Here is a 24,038-nt window from a genome sequence, read left to right as displayed (position 1 = left end):
GTGTGAGAAATTGATTAATGAAGCATTGTGTCTAGGATGACAAAAACTGGCAGTTTTAATGAGATCTATCAGTATTTTTCAAAATGGTCTTTTTAGTAGCCTGATTTTTTAAACAGACTGGTAGTAAACAGTTTCAAAATGTTACACCATGGTCAATTTTAGACAGTTTTAAATAGCTACACCATGATTATTTTCCCTTTCTTCTGACTTCTTGCTTTTCACCTTGCTGGAAAGCAGGAACACTGATAGAATTCCCAGGGCTGATTCTACTGCAGATAGGTCAGACAGGTTAGAACACCCTGCACTGCAGAAAATTTAGGGTGAGAACGACTTAGTGCTATGTATCTCCATATGGCTTGTTGTGTAACTGAAGAAGAAATCTGAGTGCACTGTATTTCTTCCTTTTTTTTTTAAAGTGCTTTCTCTCCCAGTCATATAAAATATCCCATATAAAAGTACTGAAAAATAACATTGTAAAAGAAATAAAAATCACCCATCATCCTAGCACCCAGAGATAATCACCTTCAGGAGTTCTATTTGAGTGTAGCATGGGTCGCATCAGCTCAAGGGACCAAATAACAGCTCTGAAATTTTACCTTGACAGAGGTTTCATCAGCTCTATGCTACAAGTCACTTTACAAGTTTTTTAGATGGCATCTTGATGCAGGCAGAAGTATGCTTTGAATCTGTTGTTTTTAACCTTTTGATCTCTCTAGCAGCAAAATGTGTACTGAGAGTTTTCAAGGCTAAAGAGAATATAGAGCCATGTTAACAATGATGACCCAGTTCCATAGTGTTCCTTAAGAACTTGTGCAGAAGCTGTCTTGGAAAGCCTCAGAGCCCAAGATGGCAGACTGTTGACCAAGGATACAAGCATCTAAGAATCGCTGTTGGATCCTAGGAGAAAGATAGCAACACCTCCTGGCTGTTCTGAAAGGGTGGCCTTATTAATAATGTTTTCTTTAACTGTTGTATTTGGCTGGTATTATATTTATAAAATGCTTCTGTGAGCCACTCACTGACCTGGGTGCTAAGAATAACAATAAACAAGACAGACCTGAGTTTTGCCCTTCTGGAACTTAAGGAACTTTTCCCTGCCCAACAGGGAAAATAAGCATTGAGCAAATAAGGGTAAGCCTGCACTGGTTATGAAGAAGAAATGTAGGGTGTTAAGGAAACATGTAAACAGGAGGGTGTGGCATCGTCAGCCAAGTCAAGAAAAGCTTCCCAGAGGAGGTAGCCGTTAACACAGAAATTTCAAATCTCGTGACAGTGACTGTGGAATACCAGAGGTTTTGTTGGAACCCTCCACTTTCTGAAACATGGGTGGCGAGAGAAACCTCTCCATTCGTGCATGGCATGGAGTATGTCTTCAGTGCCTTGGCTGAAGCTGTGTGGAGAGCTGGGGGGTGGACGGGGGCTGCTTCAGAGCCAGACAGGATCAGATGCACCTAGCTGAGAAGACTTTGCTGGTACCTCAAAGGCCTCGCAGAGGAGCACGGGGGGTAGCTTCAAGATCGTGGGAAACATTCTGAGTTCAGCTAGAAGCACATCAAGCCTTAATCACAGAACATAACATCAGTGAATAATAACATAAAATGATATAAATGAGAAAAGTACCTAATGATGCTAATTATTCATGCTTTTACAAAAAGGTTTTACTGTTAGCCTGTATTTTATATGTCATTTTTTTGTTTGTTTGTTAGAAATCACTGAGCTTTAAGTCATTTAGTCCTTCTAATACCTCAGACTTAAAAATACCTGAAGTTCTAGATTGCAATTTCTGTAATATCAAAGGCGGCAACAGCAGTTATGCCACTTACATACTTTTGTATGTTCAGGAATTTGCCTTAACTTTATTTTTTTTTCTGCCTTAACTTTAATTATGATAATTACATAAGATAAAGCACCTGTCAGCCCATGCAAAATGAATTGCCTCTTTTTTTGAAGCCTGGATATGTCCGTGTAAAAAACACCTTGAATTCTAAGGAAGTGAACATAAATGAAACAGCAGTGATGTATCCTCAGCCTTAACAGTATTGATACAATCTATAGGGCCATTCCAGCAGAAGCAGCTGCTGCTGCTGCTGCTAAGTCACTTCAGTCGTGACCGACTCTGTGCGACCCCACAGACGGCAGCCCACCGGACTCCTTTGTCCCTGGGATTCTCCAGGCAAGAACACTGGAGTGGGTTGCCATTTCCTTCTCCAATGCATGAAAGTGAGAAGTGAAAGTGAAGTCGCTCAGTCGTGCCCGACTCTTAGCGACCCCATGGACTGCAGCCCACCAGGCCCCTCTGTCCATGGGATTTTCCAGGCGAGAGCACTGGAGTGGGTGCCGTTGCCTTCTCCAAGCAGAAGCAGCACTGAGGAGTAAAGCCAGAACTTGAAAGTACGGCCGTAATAGCAAATTGAAATCCAGTGTCTTTTCTGACTTTTCATCAGTAAAAAGAAACACAGAATGAACACATTGGAACAGTTTTAAAATTTAAATTCAGTGACTATCTGAGTAGGGGAAAGATAAAATTGCAATGCAGTGAAATCAGAATAGGACACTTGGGGAGTAATGTGATGTTGCTGTTCCAGAACTTGAAACAGAAAACTACCCACAGGCCCAACAGTACAGGTGAGTTTGGTCTTTGGGGTTTGGTTTTTGCCTTGACCATCTGTTAGTGGTATTACTTTCAGCATACAGATCAGGGCCTCACTCTGCTCTAAAACATGACTGTCCTTCCCGTCTCTTAGGGTTGTTAGAATTAAGTGATAGAAACGTTATTATAAAAGAGCAGCTGCCAGTACAGTCTAGAAACATAGCAGGTATATAGGAAAAGACAGCTGTTCTTTTTCCCGGGGCAGCCCAGCTTAAATGAAAGCAGGTTAAAACCCACTGGTAAAGCAGAGGCATTACCAGCAAATGCTACAAAGGAGCTTCTATCAATGAAAACAGAGGTAACGCTAAAAAGGACAGAAAAATGGAAAAATAAGGAGCAGTGGATAAAGAAAATGATACTCTTAGATGAAGTGAATCTCTGCCTTCCTAAAGACGCAGATCCTGCTCCCCCTAGAGGTAATGAGAAGCGTATCTAGTACCTGCTTGGCTTAGAATACACAGTGAAAGCCAGAGCTGCCACCCAAGATCATGCCCCAAAGACCTCCACACATTTAACCAGGATAATGTTTTCCTGCGGAGACCTGTGAACAAGTGCTGAACCTCAGGCCATGCTAAAGGACAACGGCTAGAAATTGATCCAAATACAAATGATTGTAGTCAGCATCAGTGCAAAGTCCTTAGTAGAAAAGGGGTAAGAGTGAAAGAGTATTGACCTTGAAATATTATAATGTCTATAAAACTACTCACACAAGGTGGTGGAAAAAGAGTTTCTCTGGGTAGATGGTTTGTGAACACATCGGGTACCATCTGCAAGGAACTTTCTCCTTTCCCTCTGATTAACTCTTTCTGGAATATACCACAAACACCTGTACTTTCTTAAAGAGAAGTGACTAAAAATTATAATTTTCTGAACTATCCTGGGCATAGCGGGAGCCTCTACAGAGGAGGGTGGCAGATGTACGTGGCCTGGAAAAGGTAAGTTGGGTACTAACTCATCTTCATGTAGTATACTGTGTGAAGTATAAGCCCCACCCACTGCCCTTAGAGGCTTCAGATCTTAACCTATCAGTTTTTTCTTCACTGGGGACCATTTCCTCATCTCTTTATCAATTGTCCAACTCTTCCAGAACTTCTTGGCTTTAACACAAAAAGCCTAAGCTCTGTAGGAGGTCATCAACCAGTCTTTCTTTCTGTGAACTGGCTAATCATAGGGTGCATGCTTCTGGTCAAGGACTCTCTGATGTTTTAGTTGTTGCTAGGTACCCAGGGGTCTTTACTCCTTGCTGAAATTGACTTTTTTAATTGGTTTGCTTTTGAATTACAAGCCATTGCTAATACTTGGGATACTGGATGGCAGGTCTCCAGGTGAATGTGATTTATCATCAGTTGAGTTCAGTCGCTCAGTCATGTCTGACTCTCTGCAACCCCAGGGAATGCCTCACGCCAGGCTTCCCTGTCCATCACCAACTCCTGGAGCTCGCTCAAACTCACATCCATTGAGTCGGTGATGCCATCCAACCATCTCATCCTCTGTCGGCCCCTTCTCCTCCCGCCTTCAATCCTTCCCAGCATCAGGGTCTTTTCCAATGAGTCAGTTCTTCATATCAGGGGCCAAAGTATTGCAGCTTCAGCTTCAGCATCAGTCCTTCCAATGAACACCCAGGACTGATCTCCTTTAGGATGGACTGGTTGGATCTCCTTGCAGTCCAAGGGACACTCAAGAGTCTTCTCCAACACCACAGTTCAAAAGCATCAATTCTTCTGCGCTCAGCTTTCCTCACAATCCAACTCTCACATCCGTACATGACTACTGGAAAAAACCATTGCTTTGACTAGATGAACCTTTGTTGGCAAAGTAATGTTTCTGCTTTTTAGTATGCTGTCTAGGTTGGTCATAGCTTTTCTTCCAAGGAGCAAGTGAGTGCCTTTTGATTTCATGGCTGCCGTCACCATCTGCAGTGATTTTGGAGGCCCCCCCCAAAACAAAAGTGTGTCAGTGTCCATTGTTTCTCCATCTATTTCCCATGAAGTGATGGGACCGGATGCCATGATCTTAGTTTTCTGAATGTTGAGTTTTAAGCCGGCTTTTTCACTCTCCTCTTTCACTTTCATCAAGAGGCTCTTTAGTTCCTCTTCACTTTCTGCCATAAGGGTGGTGTCATCTGCATATCTGAGGTTATTGATATTTCTCCCAGCAATCTTGATTCCAGCTTGTGCTTCATCTACCCTGGCATTTCACATGATGTTCTCTGCATATAATAAGCAGGGTGACAATATACAGCCTTGATTTACTCCTTTCCTGATTTGGAACCAGTCTGTTGTTCCATGTCCAGTTCTAACTGTTGCTTCCTGACCTGCATACAGATTTCTCAGGAGGCAGATAAGATGGTCTGGTATTCCTGTCTTTTGAAGAAATTTCTACAGTTTGTTGTGATCCACACAGTCAAAGGCTTTGGCAGATTCAGTAAAGCAGAAGTAGATGTTTTTCTGGAACTCTCTTGCTTTTTCTGTGATCCAAAGGATGTTGGCAATTTGATCTCTGGTTCCTCTGCCTTTTCTAAAACCAGCTTGAACATCTGGAAGTTCTTGGTTCATGCACTGTTGAAGCCTGGCTTGGAGAATTTTGAGCATTACTTTGCTGGTGTGTGAGATGAGTGCAATTGTATGGTAGTTTGAACATTCTTTGGCATTGCCTTTCTTTGGGATTGGAATGAAAACTGACCTTTTCCAGTCCTGTGGGCACTGTTGAGTTTTCCAAATTTGCTGGCATATTGAGTGCAGCACTTTAACAGCATCATCTTTTAGGATTTGAAATAGCTCCTTTTTCCTATTTATTGGATAGTGATTTATCATACTGTCTCAGGTTTGTATTGAGTGGTACCCATATAAAGTGAAATTTAGGACATAATTTAAAAGCTTCAACACAAAGAAACCACTACCCAATGGAAACAAAGCTGTGGCTGAATAAGACCCATACAACTGCTTTGAAAACTTTGATTTAATTGAACAGTACCAATTCCATTACAGAATCCCAAGGAAAATTCTAATTCCATTAGAAACAGGAAGTTTACCTTAGCAACCCATGCTGCATAGTTAGCAGGTGAACCTTCATAGATTCAAAGGAGTTTGGCTTCAAGAACTTTACAGCACAGGTAAATTAGGAAGAAGTGAAGACTTCTTAGTATTAAGAGATAATTTCTAGGCATATAGGATGAAAGCTTTTATTTTTTGAATGTGCAGAGCTCCTGAAAAAGTTGATGTTTTAAATCCTTGGGTCTCACATCTACCAAACCTAATCTGTCAGCTGCAAACTTACAGAAGCTCAGAGGGATGTGAGGGAAGTATCTCATTCAAGTTGTGATTCCAGATGAGGCAGAAATCAAACTAAATACAGTGAACTTGTGGAAATAGTATGTTTAAGACATGTTAGATTCTAGAATATTCTGATGATCACCAGAGGAGATCTTGCCAGTTCCCAGTCATGGGACTGGTGACATTTGGGGTGGATATCCAAACCCAAAGGAATAATGTAGAGCCCAGAACAAAGAGAATGTGGAGGAAAACGGCAGGACCGTGATCCCGAGTCCCCTATAGACAGGAGGCCTTTTGAGCCCCTCCTCAGGTATGTACCTGAATCAAGTAGACTAAAGGATCGAGAAGTTGTAAAGCACCCTCTTGAGAGACCCAGTGGGAATGTTCAGCAGCAGGTTATCACACTAAGGAAGTAATAGCAGCCATGTTTCAAGTAGCAGTTGACTTCCCTTGGTCGTCTGTGAAGGCCAGAAGACAGCTGTTCTGCTCTGGGGGGTGAGCCAGTAGAACAACATGTAAATCTGGTCGGATGTACCCGAGCACAGTGCAGAGTGGACACCATCCTGTAACCGCATTCCAGCAGTTTCTTGCCTCTGGAGAGATTCTCACAGGCTGGGGATAGGTATTGTAATAGGTGTATTTTCTCAGGCAGTTGACCAGCAAATTAAAAAAAGACAAGACACATGCTGTGGAGGACAGATGGTGATCACATTGGAATTCCTGAGAAAAAATAAATTTTCACTTCCATGAAAAATTTAAGACTTTAAGTTAGAAGAATTTTATTTGTCTTAAATTACATATATTTTTAAAAAATATGAGTTCCATGATTTTTTTCCTTTGAGTTGAGTGACCTTTTCAGCCATTCCCCAAAGATTGGCTAATGAAGTATGTGGACAGGGCATGTTTTCCATGTCACTAAATTATCCATGAATATTTGTCTAACCTGTTGAAGGACCTCTGAATCAACTCCAGTTAAGTGTCAGGTTCAGTTCCTAAAGTCAGGCCTATGTTTAACTTTAGTAAATGCTAATTTGAATTTAAAGAGGCCAAATCACTAGCCAACAAAGTGTATTTAGGCATATAACCAACCTTCTAGAGATCAAAAAGAAGTCAGTAAGAACTGGAAAGTGCCTGCAATTCAAGGAACTAGTCGTTTTGGTGATTGGCAGAGGTGGGATAGGGTATCGACCTTAAACAATGAAAATAAAACTGCTGAGGAAACAAATATACCTTCCAGATTAGATGATTATTTGGCTATTGTTTGTATTTTGGATAAAATCAGGCTTATTGGTCAAAGATCTCTTTGATGGGCTGACTGGCAAAGCTTAATATAAATGCTCCAGATGGAGCCCTGGAAGCTTCCTACTTAAAGGTGATTTTTAAACATTAGTCTGGAATAAAGGCCAGAAAAAATGTGAATTCTCCTCTTGCCCTGAACAAGTTCACATCAAGTGGACCAAATATTCATAACTTCTGTTAAGACAGGAAGCCCTAGTTGGAAGAATTCAGTGTATTGGTCATGTTTAGAGGTCATGCTTAGAGCTTTGACAAAGTACATTGTTAGGTAATTGGTTCTGATTACATCTAGAGCACAGATGGGAATGGAAGCTTTGGGGCCAAGAGTGGGGAAGGCTAGTAAACAAACATTGAAGTATCTCATATTCCCAGTTAACTCATTGGAAAGAAAAGGATCATAAAGCTAAAGAACTCTTATCCTCATTTGGATCAGAAGAAGCTATGGCAACAGTTGGTCATGGGGCTAGTGAGAGTTATTTTAGATACGTAAGATGGGCTATATTCCATTGAAATGAGTCTCTGCCATCTAGCGAGAGAGTTCCAGAAAAACATCTACCTCTGCTTTATTGACCACGCCAAAGCCTTTGACTGTGTGAATCACAACAAACTGTGGAAAATTCTTCAAGAGATGGGAATACCAGACCACCTGACCTGCCTCCTGAGAAATCTGTATGCAGGTCAGGAAGCAACAGTTAGAACTGGACATGGAACAACAGACTGTTTCCAAATCGGGAAGGGAGTACGTCAAGGCTGTATATGTCACCCTGCTTATTTAACTTATATGCAGAGTACATCACACTGGACTGGATGAAGCACAAGCTGGAATCAAGATTGCTGGGAGAAATATCAATAACCTCAGATATGCAGATGACACCACCCTTATGGCAGAAAGCAAAGAGGAACTAAAGAGCCTCTTGATGAAAGTGAAAGAGGAGAGTGAAAAGGCTGGCTTAAAATTCAGCATTCAAAAAATGAAGATCATGGCATCCAGTCCCATCACTTCATGGCAAATAGATGGGGGAACAGTGGAAACAGTGACAGACTTTATTTTGGGGGGCTCCAAAATCACTGCAGATGGTGACTGAAGCCATGAAATCAAAAGGCACTTGCTCCTTGAAAGAAAAGTTATGACCAACCTAGACAGCATATTAAAAGCAGAAACATTACTTTGCCAACAAAGGTCCATCTAGTCAAAGCAGTGGTTTTTCCAGTAGTCATGTATAGATGTGAGAGTTGGACTATAAAGAAAGCTGAGCGCAGAAGAATTGATGCTTTTGAACTGTGGTGTTGGAGAAGACTCTTGAGAGTCCCTTGGACAGCAAGGAGATCCAACCAGTCCATCCTAAAGGAGATCAGTCCTGGGTGTTCATTGGAAGGACTGATGCTGAAGCTGAAGCTGCAATACTTTGACCACCTGATGTGAAGAACTGACTCATTGGAAAAGACCCTGATGCTGGGAAGGATTGAAGGCGGGAGGAGAAGGGGCCGACAGAGGATGAGATGGTTGGATGGCATCACCGACTCAATGGATGTGAGTTTGAGTAAACTCTGGGAGTTGGTGATGGACAGGGAGGCCTGGCATGCTGCATTCCATGGGGTCGCAAAGAGTCGGACCCAACTAAGCAGCTGAAATGAACTGATCCACTTTAGAGAAGGTGTTGCAGAGAGTTAAGAAGATGCTTTTAGGTGAAGACTGAAGAAGAGTTTTAAGATGGACCCAGAAGGCTCAAGTGACTTTGGATAATGGAGGTTTGCCATGTCTAAATCTAAAATTATAAAAAGTAGGATTCTGCATGATGAGTGAATAACTCACATAAAAATAGAATTCTGGTTTATTTTTTGCATTTTCTCAAAAAGTATGTTTTTCAAACTTTCTCTGGATAACTGATGTGTGTTCATGTATCTTAAGTGTCTTAAAGCACAGTGAAGATTGGCGTTTTAAGATACCAGATGTTAAGGCATGAGCCTCTAGAGAGGTGGGCTAACCATTGTGAGCAAGATGAGGAGTGCCCCAGACGTTTTTGTTTCTAGCCTTAACATTAAGGACGCATCTGGAGTATCTAGAACCATCTAGAAGGTCTCATAGTGTCAGCAGGGGTGCACCAGTGATGACAGGGAATGCCTGCAGATGCTGAACACATGCTGTATTCCTTCTGCTTTCATTGATGCCTCAAGTTTGTCAGGCATGGACCTTTCCCAAGTCTTAAGCACACGTTGGCAGAAGAAGGAGGAGGAAAACCTAACATTTTACATGTATACTAGCATTCTTAAGATCTCCTCTTAGCTGTCATCCAGAATATAGCAAGATTAAAAGCAATCTAATTTAATATTAAATTGACTTGCGTCTTTTGACTTATTAAAGCTCTTCTCTGGTAACAAGAGGATACCTTCTTTATGCATACATACAGTTGACCCTTGAACAACACGGGGGTTAGGGGCACCAACCTCATGTACAGTTAAAAACCCTTGTATAGCCTTACAGCCCCCCATATCCACACTTGCCACATGTATTAGGCAGTGTTTGCCCCTGAATTTTCACAATCGAGATGCAATTCACACATCATCGAATGCATTTAAATTTATTTTATTTATTTATTTTTGGCTGTGCTAGATCTTCATTGCTACGGATTGTGTAGTACTCTAATGCATATTTAGTGAAAGAAAAATCTGCATGTAAGTGGACCTGTGAAGTTCAAACCTGTGTTATTCAGGGGCAAACTGTATTTATGGTCTCTCTTCCTAAGCATTATACAGAAAATTAGTATTAATGAACTCAATGTTTTTGCTGACAAGCTACGTACCCAGCATACTTTAACAGTCTGTTCTTTTGGGAGAAGAGGGTATTTCTCATAAGCTTGCATTATCACCTTAGTGGTCTGGGTAGCCTCCTAAGGGCTTAAATTTTAGCTAAGGAATAGGTGAATAGGATCTGACAAAACAGAAAATTTTGGGAGGGCTATGCATACTAATTCCTGTCTAATCAGAAGTCGAGAAACTTTTTCTGTAGAGGACCAGGTAGTAAGTGTTTTAGGTTTTGCAGGCCATGAGCGATGTGACCGTCACCCACAGTCTGGCACGACTACTTGGCTCTGCCGTTGGAGCGCAAAAGTGGCCACGTGCTCTGCATAGAGCATGGCTGGGTGCCAATAAAACTTTGTTGGTGTACACTGAATTTCATTTTCATATCACAGAGTAATTCTTTTCATTTTTTCTAACAATTTAAAAATGGAGGGACTTCCCTAGCAGCCCAGTGGTTAAGACTCTGCTTCCACTGCAGGGGGTATGGGTTCGATCCCTGGTTGGGGAACTAAGATCCCGCATGCCACACAGTGAGGCCTAAATAAACAAATAAATAAAAGAAACACCTTTAAAAAAGTAGAAAAGTCATTCTTAGGTCACAAACTAGGCAAGAACAGGTGGCTTGCCGCATTGGGCTGTAGCCTATAGTGTGTGGCCCCTGGTCTAGAAGTAGACAGTCTTAGAACTCGGGGAAATGGTACCAGGCTTGTTTTTCTTCTCCTTCTCTTCCATTAGGAGATGCCATCATGCCATGCCTCTCTGGAATGTTGCGAAAAGAAAATTGGATTATATGCAAATGCTGGGCATTTTTAAGTCTTGTTCATTAAAGGGGCAACACATTTAGTTCTTTCTAGTGTGGTGATTGGAAAAAGCATTCCTTACCACTGGAGCGACCTTTCTCTACAAAATGAAAAGCTGAGGGTTTTCTCAGGATATTGCAGGAAGAAGAGAGCTAGCGCTTCATTTTTGCCTGCATATTTCCAGCTTTCTTCCCAGTCATTTATTCCTGACAGTCCTGATACCTTTCCATGGTTTCATTCCTCCTCATATTCTGTCAGTTTTCTAAGCTGCTGCTTTGGCTTTTTCAGAGAGAATGAGGTGAGATGTGGTGTACAAGGCAGAAGCGCCTGTGGTTTCCTAGGGTTATTGGAAGTCAGATCCTTCACAGGGAGATCCATATTATTTCATTTCCCTGCCTCTTTCTGAAATGCGGTGCATGATCATGTTCACAAGTAAAGGCAGTGATTGAGAAGAGTACAATGTACACTTTTGTGTTCTCTTCATTCATTTGAAAAGTTTTTCTCAAAGTTAAAATGCATTCATGTGTTTTCACATTGTTGATAGCCATTAAAATATCTGTAATTTGCTTTATTTAAAAATTTCAGGTGGAAAAACCTTGCAGTGGTGGTCAGGATTCACTTCTTTATCCACCTAAGAGAAAGCAGCTTTTGAAAAGTGAACTGAACGCTGAAAAAGTGCCTCCATCCCCACTACCTGCTCCAAAACAAATCCCACCGCTCAAAGGGTGTCCAGCAGTTATGCCAGGAGACTTTAAAGAGAAAGTCGCAGAGCTGCTGGTGAATTACTCTAGTGGTCTTTGGGCCAGTGCACTCCCGAAAACATTTGAGGACATGTACAAAGTGAAATTACCCGAGGATGCCTTAAAAAATCTTGATTTGCTTTCTGATGTATGCACCATAGACTACATTTCTGGAAATCCCCAGAAGGCCATTCTCTATGCTAAACTTCCATCTCCCGCTGACAAAATCCTAAAGGATGCAGAGCAAGCACGTGGCAATTATGATATCAAGTCTATGGTTGAACAAGAATATTTGCAGATAGAAGAAAACATTGCTGAAAGTACGGACACCTTTATGGAGACTGTGACAATTCCTCCGTTAATCATTCCAACGGAGACATCACCATCAGTCTTGGTGGTTGAACTGAGCAACACAAATGAAGTGGTTATCAGGCAAGTTTATTTTCTAATTCTTTAGAATTCTGGTAAAGATCTCTGGGAGAAGGAAATGGCAACCCACTCCAGTATTCTTGCCTGGAGAATTCCATGGACAGAGGAGCCTGGCAGGCTACAGTTTCATGGGGTTGCAAAGAGTCAGACACGACTGAGAAGCTAACACTTTGACTGTCACTACTGTTGCTACTTGGCTTTTCTTCACATGGGTGCTGGTTGAGGAAGAATACTATATTTTTAGTTATAAATAGAGTTATAATGATTCTTAATATTTGTTAAATGTTCAAAATAACTATTTTGGAAGAAAAGATTTCTAACACTTTTAAAAATTGGATGATATGGTCTGAACCTGAAAAAAAATCTGTCAGAAGCTTAATAGTAACTATATATTAATATGTCAAAAGCAACCACCCACTATGTAGGAAATGCTGTTTAATCTGGAATTATGTAGCATTTATGAAAAGTCAGAATAGCCCATCAGCACCTTCCTAGTGTAATATCAGATTAGCCCTCTGGTTTCTTGAGCCTTTTGATATTATTGCCTGGGAGAAGGAATTATTGCGTAAGTGGCTAATGATTACTGAAATTATAAACAAACAGTTCAGCTCCAGGTACTTGATGTGGACTTTTGGAGAAAATGTAGACTCAGTTCAATTCAGTTGCTCAGTTGTGTCCAACTCTTTGCAACCCCGTGGAATGCAGCACGCCAGGGTTCCCTGCCCATCACCAACTCCCAGAGCTCGCTCAAACTCATATGTGCTGAGTTGGTGAAAAATATGATCCAACCGTCTCTCCTCTGACGTCCCCTTCTCCTCCCACCTTCAATCTTTCCCAGCATCAGGGTCTTTTCCAATAAGTCAGTTCTTCGCATCAGGTGGCCAAAGTATTGGAGCTTCAGCTTCAACATCAGTCCTTCGAATGAGTATCCAGGACTGATCTCCTTTAGGATGGACTGGTTGGATCTCCTTGCTGTCCAAGGGACTCTCAAGAGTCTTCTCCAACACCACAGTTCAAAAGCATCAATTCTTCTGCGCTCAGCTTTCTTTATAGTCCAACTCTCACATCCATACATGACTACTAGAAAAATCATAGCTTTGACTCGATGGACCTTTGTTGGCAAAGTAATGTCTCTATTTTTTAATAAACTGGCTAGGTTGGTCATACTTTTCTTCCAAGGAGCCAAGCGTCTTTTGCTTTCATGGTTGCAGTCACCATCTGCAGTGATTTTGGAGTCCAAGAAAATAAAGTCTGTCACAGTGTCCATTGTTTCTCCATCTGTTTGCCATGAAGTGATGGGACTGGATGCCATGATCTTCGTTTTTTGAATGTTGAGTTTTAAGCCAGCTTTTTCACTCTCTTCTTTCACTTTCATCAGGAGGCTCTTTAGTTCCTGTTCACTTTCTGCCATAAGGATGGTGTCATCTGCATATCTGAGGTTATCAATATTTCGCCCTGCAATCTTGAGTTCAGCTTATGTTCATAGCTCAGTTGGTAAAGAATCTGCCTGCAATGCAGGAAACCCCAGTTCGATCCCTGGGTTGGGAAGATCTGCTGGAGAAGGGAAAGGCTACCCACTCCAGTATCTGGCCTGGAGAATTCCACAGACTGTATAGTCCATAGGGTCGCAAAGAGTCGGACACGACTGAGCGACTTTCACTTTCACTTTTTTTATCCAGCCCAGCATTTCACATGATGTGCTCTGCATGTAAGTTAAATAAGCAAGGTGACAGCATACAGCTTTGATGTACTCCTTTCCCAGTTTGGAACAGTCCATTGTTCCATGTCTGATTATAACTGTTGCTTCTTGACCTGCATACAATTTTCTCAGGATGCAGGTAAGGTGGTCTGGTATTCCAATCTCTTTAAGAATTTTCCACAGTTTGTTGTGATCTCCACAGTCAAAGGCTTTAGCATAGTCAATAAAGCAGAAATAGATGTTCTTCTGGAACTCTCTTGCTTTTTCTGTGATCCAGTGGATGTTGACAGTTTGATCTCTGGTTCCTCTACCTTTTCTAGATCCAACTTGAACATCTGGAAGTTCACGGTTCACAAACTGTTGAAACCTAGCTTGGAGAATTTTGAGCATTACTTTGCTTGTGTTTGAGATGAGTGCAATTGTGTGGTAGTTTCAATACTCTTTGGCATTGCCTTTCTTTGGGATTGGAATGAAAACTGACCTTTTCCAGTCCTGCGGCCACTGTTGAGTTTTCCAAATTTGCTGGCATATTGAGTGCAGCACTTTCACAGCATCATCTTTTAGGATTTGAAATAAATAGCTCAGCTGGAATTCCATCACCTCCACTAGCTTTGTTTGTAGTGATGCTGCCTAAGGCCCACTTGACTTCGCACTCAAGGATGTCTGGCTCTAGGTGAGTGATCACACCATCGTGGTTATCTGAGTCATGAAGATCTTTTTTGTATAGTCCTTCTGTGTATTCTTGCCACCTCTTTTTAATATCTTCTGCTTCTTTTAAGTCCATACCATTTCTGTCCTTTATTGTGCCCATCTTTGCTTGAAGTGTTCCCTTGGTACCTCTAATTTTCTTGAAAGATCTCTCGGCTTTACCATTCTATTGTTTTCCTGTATTTATTTGCATTGATCACCTAGGCAGGCTTTCTTATCTTTCCTTGCTGTTCTTTGGAACTCTGCATTCATATGGATATATCTCTTCTCCTTTGCCTTTTTCTTCTCTTCTTTTCTCTGCTATTTATAAGGCCTTCTCAGGTAACCATTTAGCCTTTTTGCATTTCGTCTTCTTGGGGATGGTTTTGATCACTGCCTCCTGTACAGTGTTACAAACCTCAGTCCCTGGCTCTTTCGGCACTATATATGTTAGATCTAATCCCTTGAGTCTATTTGTCACTTCCACTGTATAATTATAAGAGATTTGATTTAGGTCATATCTGAATGGTCTAGTGGTTTTCCCTACTTTGTTCAATTTAAGTCTGAATTTTGCAATAAGGAGTTTGTGATCTGAGCCACAGTCAGCTTCTGGTCTTGTTTTTTCTGACTGTATAGAGATTCTCAGTCCAGCTGCAGAGATATAGTCAGTCTGATTTCGGTGTTGACCATCTGGTGATGTCCATGTATAGAAGTGTCTCTTGTGTTGTTGGAAGTGGTTGTGTGCTATGACCAGTGTGTTCTCTTAGAAAAATGCTGTTAGCCTTTGCCCTCTTCATTTTGTTCTCCAAGGCCAAATTTGCTTGTTACTCCAGGTAACTCTTGACTTCCTACTTTTGCATTCTAGTGCCCTATGATGAAAAAGACATCTTTTTTTGGTGTTAGTTCTAGCAGGTCTTGTAGGTCTTCATAGAACCGTTCAACTTTAACGTCTTCAGCATTACTGGTTGGGGCATAGACTTAGAATACTGTGATATTGAATGGTTTACCTTGGAAACGGACAGAGATCATTCTGTATGTTCCTTGAGCCTTTTAATATCATTGCCTGGGAGAAGGAATTATTGCTTAAATGGCTAATGATTACTGAAATTATTAAAAAAAAAAAAAAAAAAAAAAACAGTCCAGCTCCAGGCTCTTGATGCGGACTTTTGGAGAAAATGTAGACTATATAGGAAATGAAACAGTAATTTGCCCTTTCTGACTTGGGATAAACAATAGGAACCAGTAGAGCTGGATCTCCAGAAGGAGCAGCCCAAGGTGTGGCTGTGGATAGACAGACTGGGCAAAGGCTGAAGCAGAACAGGGTCCAGCCTCCTTCAACCAAAATGTCCCTTGTGATGTGGGCTCTCCCTCCTCCTCAGGGTCGTAGCTGAGCTGGGAAGACCCAAAGAAAGGCCACAAAGAATTGTGGCCAAGTTCTTTAATAAAATGTTGCAGCAAAACTATTAAAGCTGTTCTATATGAACAAACTAAGTCTGATAAAGAAGTGAGAATCAAGTATCTTTGAATGTTAAAACTCCAACATGCTGAAGCTTTGTTGAGGTCTGTTTTATATAGGGGTGGTAAATGCATGGAGCTTTTATTTGAAAGGTGAAGTATGGGCTGAGGATAGAAAGCGCTTGCTGAGGGTTTGGGTTCCCACTGTGGGTCACTAATAAATTGAGGTTAAGGAAGGATGTTGAGCACATTGCTAACATTTACCGTTTGATGTTATAAAGGAAAAAGTCTAAATCTGCTTCCTCGGCAGGATCCTTGGGTTTGTGTTACCAATAGTCCCTGGGGCCACTTTCAGAGACCAGTCACCCAGCACAGGACTGAATCAATCATGTGATTTCTTAAGTTCTTCCCAAGAGTTGGCAGGAATCTGGATCAGTTCCAAGACTTCAGTAGGAGGGTTCCAGTCTATTCCAGGATGATTAGGTCCAGAGTCCTCTGGTTACCTGAATCTGCTTTTTCAGTGTAAATTAGAATCCCAGTGTCAGCATTCTGTGTGTTCAGCAGGGTGGCAGGCAACCAGCAAGCATGGTAGGTGCTATCTGCCCTCGGCCATTGGTATCCCCCAGCTACCCTGAAGACTTAGCAGATCCGGCAGGCTGAGCCCTCTTCTGTACCCATAGCTTTACCCAGGCAGGCAGTAGACTCTGGAAACCTGTAGGCTTGTAACTCACAAAGTTACACAGAGGTGCTGTGGCGGGGACCCTTAGGTCAAGTAAGGGAATCTGTTGTCATCAATCTCAGAAATTAACTTTGTATAACCTTTATTTGTGGCCCACCTAAGTGGGCCTACACATCATTCTTTGTTCACTTGCTCAGGTAATTTGGGGGTAATGACCTCATTCTTGCCACCACCCACTATTAAACCAGCTGTAACATTACCTCCCTATCCCCCGCAAGGCACGTAGCTGCTAGCATCGTTCTCTGCTGGTGGCTGCAGAGAGCAAAAGCTGCCTGCAGAGCTCATGCTGCTTCTCACCACCTTCCTCCTTCCTGGCAGGATCCCATGCTAGGCAAACCACCAAACTACGGCTGGAGCTAGGCCTCTGCCAGTGGAACATCCAGGACTGCATTGCTACCAGGAGTCCCCGTGAGACTCCAGGTCCCAGGAAAGGGCACTCAGGCAGAGGTGCAGATGTCCCAGGAGACCCCAGAGCCAAGAGTGCAGCCAGTACCTTAACATTTGTAGAGCTCAATAAACAAGTGTTAGAGTGTGGAGTGAATAATATGCACGTCATATGTGGGTTTAAAACAGGCTTTGCCTCCCAAAGAGACATTATTTCCATTCTGTGTAGGACTTTTAAAAGCTTCTTTTCTGCTAGTAACAAATAGGTTGACTCTAGCGTTTTCTACCCTGCTAGTAGTTACCAAGAATATAGGAAGACACTCCTAAAGGAATAGTTTCTTAGAGCTCTAATAGGACTCTTTGGGCCCCAAGTAGAAGCTGGAACAGTTCAGAAAGCCCTGTCCTTGTGGCATACCCCCATCTCCCTGGCCAGGGGACTCTAGTGCTGGTGCCCATAGCCTTAAAACTCAAAAGGCTTCATCCCATGGCTGAGATAGCTCCTGCTACAGGAGCCACACTTGATTTGCCAGGTTTTCCATTCTGGAAGGAGGCCTTTGTTGGAATTGTCTCTGAGTACTTAGGGCCAAGGAAACAACAGCCTATTTATGGCAGAAAGGAAAATAGTGAACTGGGACAAGGTGATTGCAGTTATCAACAGCAGAAAATTATAGAAGGAGGTAGAAGAGTATCCTGAAAAATAATTTTTCTTAGGAAGCGTACAATTTAAAGAGGCATTTATCTAAAACATGTCATCTCTTTAAGGGTGTCAGAACTCAGCAGTTTGATGTGATTTGTTCAGTAAGTTGGAGGGAGGGATTGTCACGTGATTTTGTTTATTTTCTAGGGTTTGTTTTTCTCTTGGAGAAGTTAAGTTTCATTGGTTTTTCAGAGCTTGAGACTTGTCCATATGCACCTTAGTTAAGGCAGAACTACTAACTAGATTTTCTTCTCAGTAATCCACACAAATCTCCAGCAGCCTGAGTCAGAATCTCAGGTTGATTCCTGCTCATCAGGCCTCCTCTGGTGTCTTTCTTTCCACTTTCTTTCTTCCCTTCCCTTGAGTCTTCTCTCCGCCTAGTCCTCCTCTAAAACTCCTTGACTGCTTACTGTTACATCCGCTAGGTCATTGCATTGTTGTTGAACATTTGCTCTGCTTTGTGGTGTGTTGGACTTTGGTCTTGTTTTATGATCCACAGTATTGCATTCTCCTTTTTCAAGATATAAATGTTTACTAAATCCACATTCTCCTCCCTGTTGATGTAAGCAAATCTGAGCCTGGCACCAAAGATGACAGTAGAAAAACAGAGTAATATTAATGAGTCCCTGTAGCTTTCCTTCTTCCAGCTTGTTTCATCTGTGTTCTTTTCCTTTAATTCAGGTACGTGGGCAAAGACTACTCTGCTGCTCAAGAATTAATGGAAGATGAGATGAAGGAGTACTACAGTAAGAGTTCTAAGGTCAGCCCGGTCCAGACTGTGCAGGTTGGCCAGCTGCTGGCTGTAAATGCTGAAGAGGATGCTTGGTTACGAGCGCAGGTCATTTCAACAGAAGAGGGCAAGATAAAGGCAAGCATTATGAAGACAAGCACATTATTTTTCAAATGAAAATATTGCTTCTAATATTGTATCCTCTAACTGTATTTAGTTTCCTCCAGAAGTTAAAAAGATAATATCTGTTAAAAATAATAATAATTATCCCTGTCAGCTTTTAAGTCAGTGGTAGTTATATTATCTTAGAGTTTTAGTTTAAACAAAGAAAAAATTCTTCTCCATTGGAATACCATAACCCATGATGTAATTAATCAGGAAAACAAACAAACAAACCTGTATTCCTATTCCTCAGGGTTACCTAATGAATACTGATCAGAGCTCTGTGGGCTTTTTATCAAGGTCAGTACTGGGAAATGAGGGAAATCATACAGATTGGGAGAGATGGCATTCTGTCCTCTCTTGCACAGCCAGCTGAGGGGAACCCCAGATAAGACTCGACCGTGCCCCAAGTCTTGCCCTCTTGGTCATCTCAGAAAGGTCAGAGGGCTCTTTCACTAGTCTCTTCCATCAGAGGCTCCAGTACTTCCAGACTTGGCCGCGTTCATGGTGACCAGCCCCTGCCCTTGCTGCCTTTTCTTTCCTTCACCTTAGAGACCCAGAATGAGAACTTGCTCATCAAGGCACCGTTTTGTCTAAACTTTGGAAATCAGGGTTAGCACATCTTAGAACGCTTAGCACTGCAGGGGGTGGGAAGTCCAGATGCCTGGGACCCCAGGCAGTATGTGGCCCTGTTGCTGCTGTGTGTTTGGTGAGAAACCTGAGTGATCTCTGGATGAAGGAGAGTAACTGTCCTAGATGTTAGCTCAGCTTCAGTCCACTTCCTGACTGTTTCCCTGTCCTTAGGAAGTTCAAAAATTAGCTGCCTGAAGGCACAGGGATCGCTTATGAAGAGAAGAACCGTACAAACCCTGATGATATGTTAAGAGTGCGTCAGGGTTTATGATAAACACTGCAAATCCTCCACAAGGACATCCCCCAGTCTGAGATCTACAGGGCAAAAATCACTTGGGCCTCCCTTCCTTCCTTATCTCTGCTTTGAGAATTTAAACTCTGGAGTCAGTCAGACCTGAGTTTGAGTCCCAACTCTGCCACTTCTAGCTGTGTGACCTTGGGACTTCTCTGATTCCTTACCTATAAAATCAGACACTGTCATCATGCTAGTATCTGCCTGTTATACTTTTCATTCATTTTTTTTCCATTGTCTTAGGGAAAGAGACAAGACTGACAAGGCTTGTTCTCGAGAAGCTTTTATGCTAGTAAAAGAAGACAGATAATGAACAAGTATACAGTAAATGAAAAGGCAGGGAAAAGCAGTGAAGGAAATAACCAGGGTGCTGCAATAGAAAATAACTGTGAAGGAAGGGATAAGCAGGGAGATGTTATCTGGTTTATTTGCTTCGAAGGTTGTTCCAGTGCCTGTGTGGGGCATAGGTTGTAGTGTAGGGCAGAGATCAAAAGTAAGACCTGTTAGTTGGCTGTTGTGGTAGTCAGCAGTTGCAACCTGAGTTAGGGTGGAAACAGTGGAGCCAGAGGTAACAAGACAGACTCAGGATGTGTATGGAGGTAGGACTGATAGGACACTAATTCATTGGATGTGGAAGAGAAGAAAGGAGAAGGTTCAGGATGGCTGATGAGCTCAGGACTTGAGCAGCTGGGTGGATGGTCATGGCATTTATTGAAACTGGGAAGTCAGGGAGAAGAATCAATATATAGGAAAATCAAGAATTTTGTAGGACCTATTAGGTTTGAGAATAGCTATCTGATTTCACCTGGATGAGCCTGGAGCTCAGGGAGAAGTCAGAACCAGAGGCGGGGCATCGGCATATAGGTGCCACTTGCAGCCCTGGGACTGGGTCAGGTCACCTACAGGAAGAATCACCCGTAGAGCAGAGAAGGGGGCCCAGAACCAGGCTCTGAAACACTTCAGCATTTAGGTGGTGGGTGTGAGAGGAGCAAAGGAGACTGTGAGAATGGCCACAGAATGAGGAATACCAAGAGGACCATGTTATGGGAACCAGAACACGGAAGTGCCTCATGGAAGGAAGACAGAACAGGAAGCAGCCCGCTGTGTCATTGCTTCTGAGAGCTGTGGGCTAGTGTTAGGAATAAAAGGGGTAGCTTAGTGTGTTGTAGATAGTAAGCTCTTTAAGATAGCAGTAGTTGTGGCAATCCTGGCCTGATCTTGTTCCCATATCCCTGTGAACCAGACAAAGATGAATTTTACCCCTTACTAGGAGAAACACTAGCTACTCAACAAGTCTTGTTTCTCTTGACTTTTTCTATGCCTGATGGCAAGTATCCATTCCCTCCTTGATTTCCACAGATTTTGGTGAACATGAGAAACAGGAACTGGTGGTCACCCCTCAGGTTGTTGCCAGTTTTACCTGGTCCAGACCCATGTCCCAGAGGTGTCTGCTGGCTATTACTCAGAGGGCACTGTGAGACCTGTGGCCACTTGAGGGAGCCAGAGAGCCAGGAGTGGACTGGGGCCCACCGCCAGGATAGCGAGCCTGCTTGTGCTAATCCAGGGGCTGAAGGGCAGAGGGCTGTGAGAGTCTAGCCGGATGTCCACGGGCAAATGTTTTATGAACTAACAGCTGACATGCAAATACATGGTATCGTGATTCCAAAGAATAAAGAAAGAAAAGAAAAGCTTCAGAGTTACAGAAACCCTTTGAAGAATTTAGAACAGTATTCTTTTGTCTCTTGCTGCTGGGATTACATTCTGAATTGCCCAGGAATCATGATTTCACATATTATGTTCTATTCTCAGAACACGTTGTCTCCATTTTGGGCCTAGGAAGAGCAGAATCCAGGTTGTGGGTGGTGATTACTATTAAAGGAAACAAAAGCTGCGTGAATCCTGAGGTTTTGGGGAGGGAAATGCAGGTGCTAATTTGGGGTTGGAGAAATTGCTGGCTGCAGTGTGGGGACCCCGCCAGGGATTGAGGCCTCAGGGAGCATTGAGTCAAGATATGAGCTCCAACAGATGATCCTTTTCAACCTGGGATACATAAGCTGCACAGCCCCAGTTATCAGGTAGCCAGGGAAAGACTTTAGTTGTCTCTCTGTGCTTTTCTTCCTTAGATTCTCTGATGGGGGAGAGTTTTTGGTTTTTATACTTAATAGCAGAATCTCAGTACTCAGAAGCTGTGGACTTCATTTTACTGCAGAAAGCAAAACTCTATATTACTTGGTATTTCTTTGCCAGCCTTTGCCCTGATTTGTTTTGTCTTGTGTTTGTAATAACTATCATCTGCTTTAATTAGAGAAGTGTGCTAAATTTTCAGCACTTTCCCTCCTATTCCTAGGTGTCATTATAAATCAAAGCTTAAGGTCTCTAGATTTTATTTTTCTCCAAATGGAAAAAGGCTTTGGCTATATAGTCCTTTTCAAATAAAGTTTTATTAATACACTAAACATACTGTCCAGGCCCTCAGTGTTGGTGATGAGAAAGCATCATGCAGGTTTCTGTAAACACAGAACTCTGTCCAGCAGACTTGGGATCTTTACCTGAGCTGGATGAAAGCCTAACCCAGCTTCCCAGCCCTGAGAAAAAACAGAATTGTCTACTTTTACAGTGTAGGATTTCATGTTATCCAGCTGCAACATCCTTGCTGTCATGGACAACATCTCACTCCCTGGGAGCATAACAGCTGAGAGCAGGCCATCATAAGTGCTGCTTTGGGGGTATAGAATCTGACAAATACCCTAGTGTGTACCTACTCTAGAAACAAATAATGGAGGGGTGTAGATCAGAAAAGAAGGAGGTGATGCAGGCATTATGATAGTAGGGCAAGAGTGGAGCAGCCAGGGTCGGCAGAGCAGATACGTGTGCTGCTGACAAGCTGGTGACGGAAGGTGTCGGAGCTCAGCAGTCCTCCCTCTGCTCCCTGTTGGCAAAGGAGCAAACTGAAGCCACTTAAGTGCATCGTGAGTTTTTTTTTTTAAGAAGTAAGGATAAAGAATTTTATTTGAACCTAAACGTTGTTTCTGTTATCATTAGGTTTGCTATGTTGACTATGGTTTTAGTGAAAATGTCGAAAAGAGCAAAGCATACAGATTGAACCCGAAGTTCTGTTCACTCTCATTCCAAGCTACAAAGTGTAAGCTCGCAGGTAAAAAGAAACTTTTTTAAAAGAGCTCTCCACTTTGGTGTGTATTACCATTGTACTTTGGGGTAGTTAAATCCTAAAGCATACTAAGTATTTACAGGTGTTAAAATGTGTTATTTCTTGAAAGATATAAGTAAATTCATGTTTAATGTTCTCTCTATAGGATATGATCATTACACAAATGTTATAATGTTTTTGTATGTTTTTGTTGCATTATACATAACATATGGGCTTCCCTCATAGCTCAGTTGGTAAAGAATCTTCCTGCAATGCAGGAGACCCGGGTTTGATTCCTGGAGAAGATCCCCTGGAGAAGGAAATGGCAACCCACCCCAGTATTCTTGCCTGGAGAATCCCATGGACAGAGGAGCCTGGCAGGCTATAGTCCGTGGGGTCGCAAAGAGTCGGACACGACTTAGCAACTAAACCACCATTCAAACCACCACCGTACATAACATATAGCATGTTTAGTGTTATTATTCGGACATCTGCTGGACATCTGAGAGGGTTTAGTGGTTGCTGCCCTAACTGCCCTAGCAGCAGCTTCTCGAGGCCCTGTGTCGTGGGATTTGGTCAGTTTAAACTGTGTCATCCAACCTGTTGTGACGTGACTCCCAGCTTTCCTGCCGAGCTAGACTCTGCCGGTACTGCTTATCACCATGGAGCACCCTCTCACGCCCTCAAGCAGGAGCCTGGCTGTAGGTCTTGGTCAGTCTCTGGTACTATCAAGTACTACTGCTCTTTTTTCCCCTCCTCGAGGAGGCATGGAGAAATGCATGTGTGTGAGGATGACGTGTCGAGATGGCCTAAAAGTATGGGGGACAAATGTTAATGTTGAGGAAAGGCATGGAAATATGTGTGCATCATGCAGGAGAGCTGGAGCTAGATTCAGAAAATGATCAAAATTGTTTTCATGAAAATTAGACCTGTGAAGAAATACCTTCTCCCAGCAGGGCTAAGTCTCTGTGTCAGAGGAGCTGGATTCAGCTCTGTCTGTGAGATACATCTTGAGTAACTTTAAAATCTTGTGACAAACCTGTGGAAGTTAGTTTTGAAAAGAACATACCAGGAGCACAGGTGAAGATTTAGGATGCTGAAATGAAAGGTTTAATAGAAACTTAGCTATGGAAAACAGGATAAGACCAAGAGAAAGGTAGGTCATAAGGAGTCTGTGAACTTTTGTTTATGGATTTAAAGGGGGAAAACATAGAAATAGACACTGTAGTACCATTGGGGAAGTGATGCCCTAGTTTAATAGATTAACTTTGAGTGGTCATATATATGATCTATGAAATTGCAATTTTCTAAGAATAAAGAATAATTAGACTATGATAAAATTCACCTAATACCCATATTACATTAAACAGTATTTAATCTTTCTTTCATAAATCAGAAAGTTCTTTGGTATTCTCAGTGCCATCAT

General features: G+C 42.3%; 1 protein-coding gene across 3 annotated transcripts in view; it reads left to right on the top strand.

The window, feature by feature from the left end:
- TDRD7 (tudor domain containing 7) overlaps positions 1-24,038 on the top strand; it is a 92,108-nt gene that overhangs the window by 43,142 nt on the left and 24,928 nt on the right. For all 3 annotated transcript variants that reach the window (XM_043486907.1, XM_043486909.1, XM_043486908.1), the window contains 3 exons: positions 11,403-11,989; positions 18,329-18,515; positions 22,507-22,618. In XM_043486907.1, the coding sequence (XP_043342842.1) occupies positions 11,403-11,989; positions 18,329-18,515; positions 22,507-22,618 (886 nt within the window). The remainder of the gene's footprint in view (positions 1-11,402; positions 11,990-18,328; positions 18,516-22,506; positions 22,619-24,038) is intronic.

This window comes from Cervus canadensis, chromosome 14, assembly GCF_019320065.1.
Source record: "Cervus canadensis isolate Bull #8, Minnesota chromosome 14, ASM1932006v1, whole genome shotgun sequence".
Classification (NCBI taxonomy): domain Eukaryota; kingdom Metazoa; phylum Chordata; class Mammalia; order Artiodactyla; family Cervidae; genus Cervus; species Cervus canadensis.
Note: the sequence above shows the minus strand (reverse complement) of the source record. Positions and strands in the feature narration are given on the sequence as shown.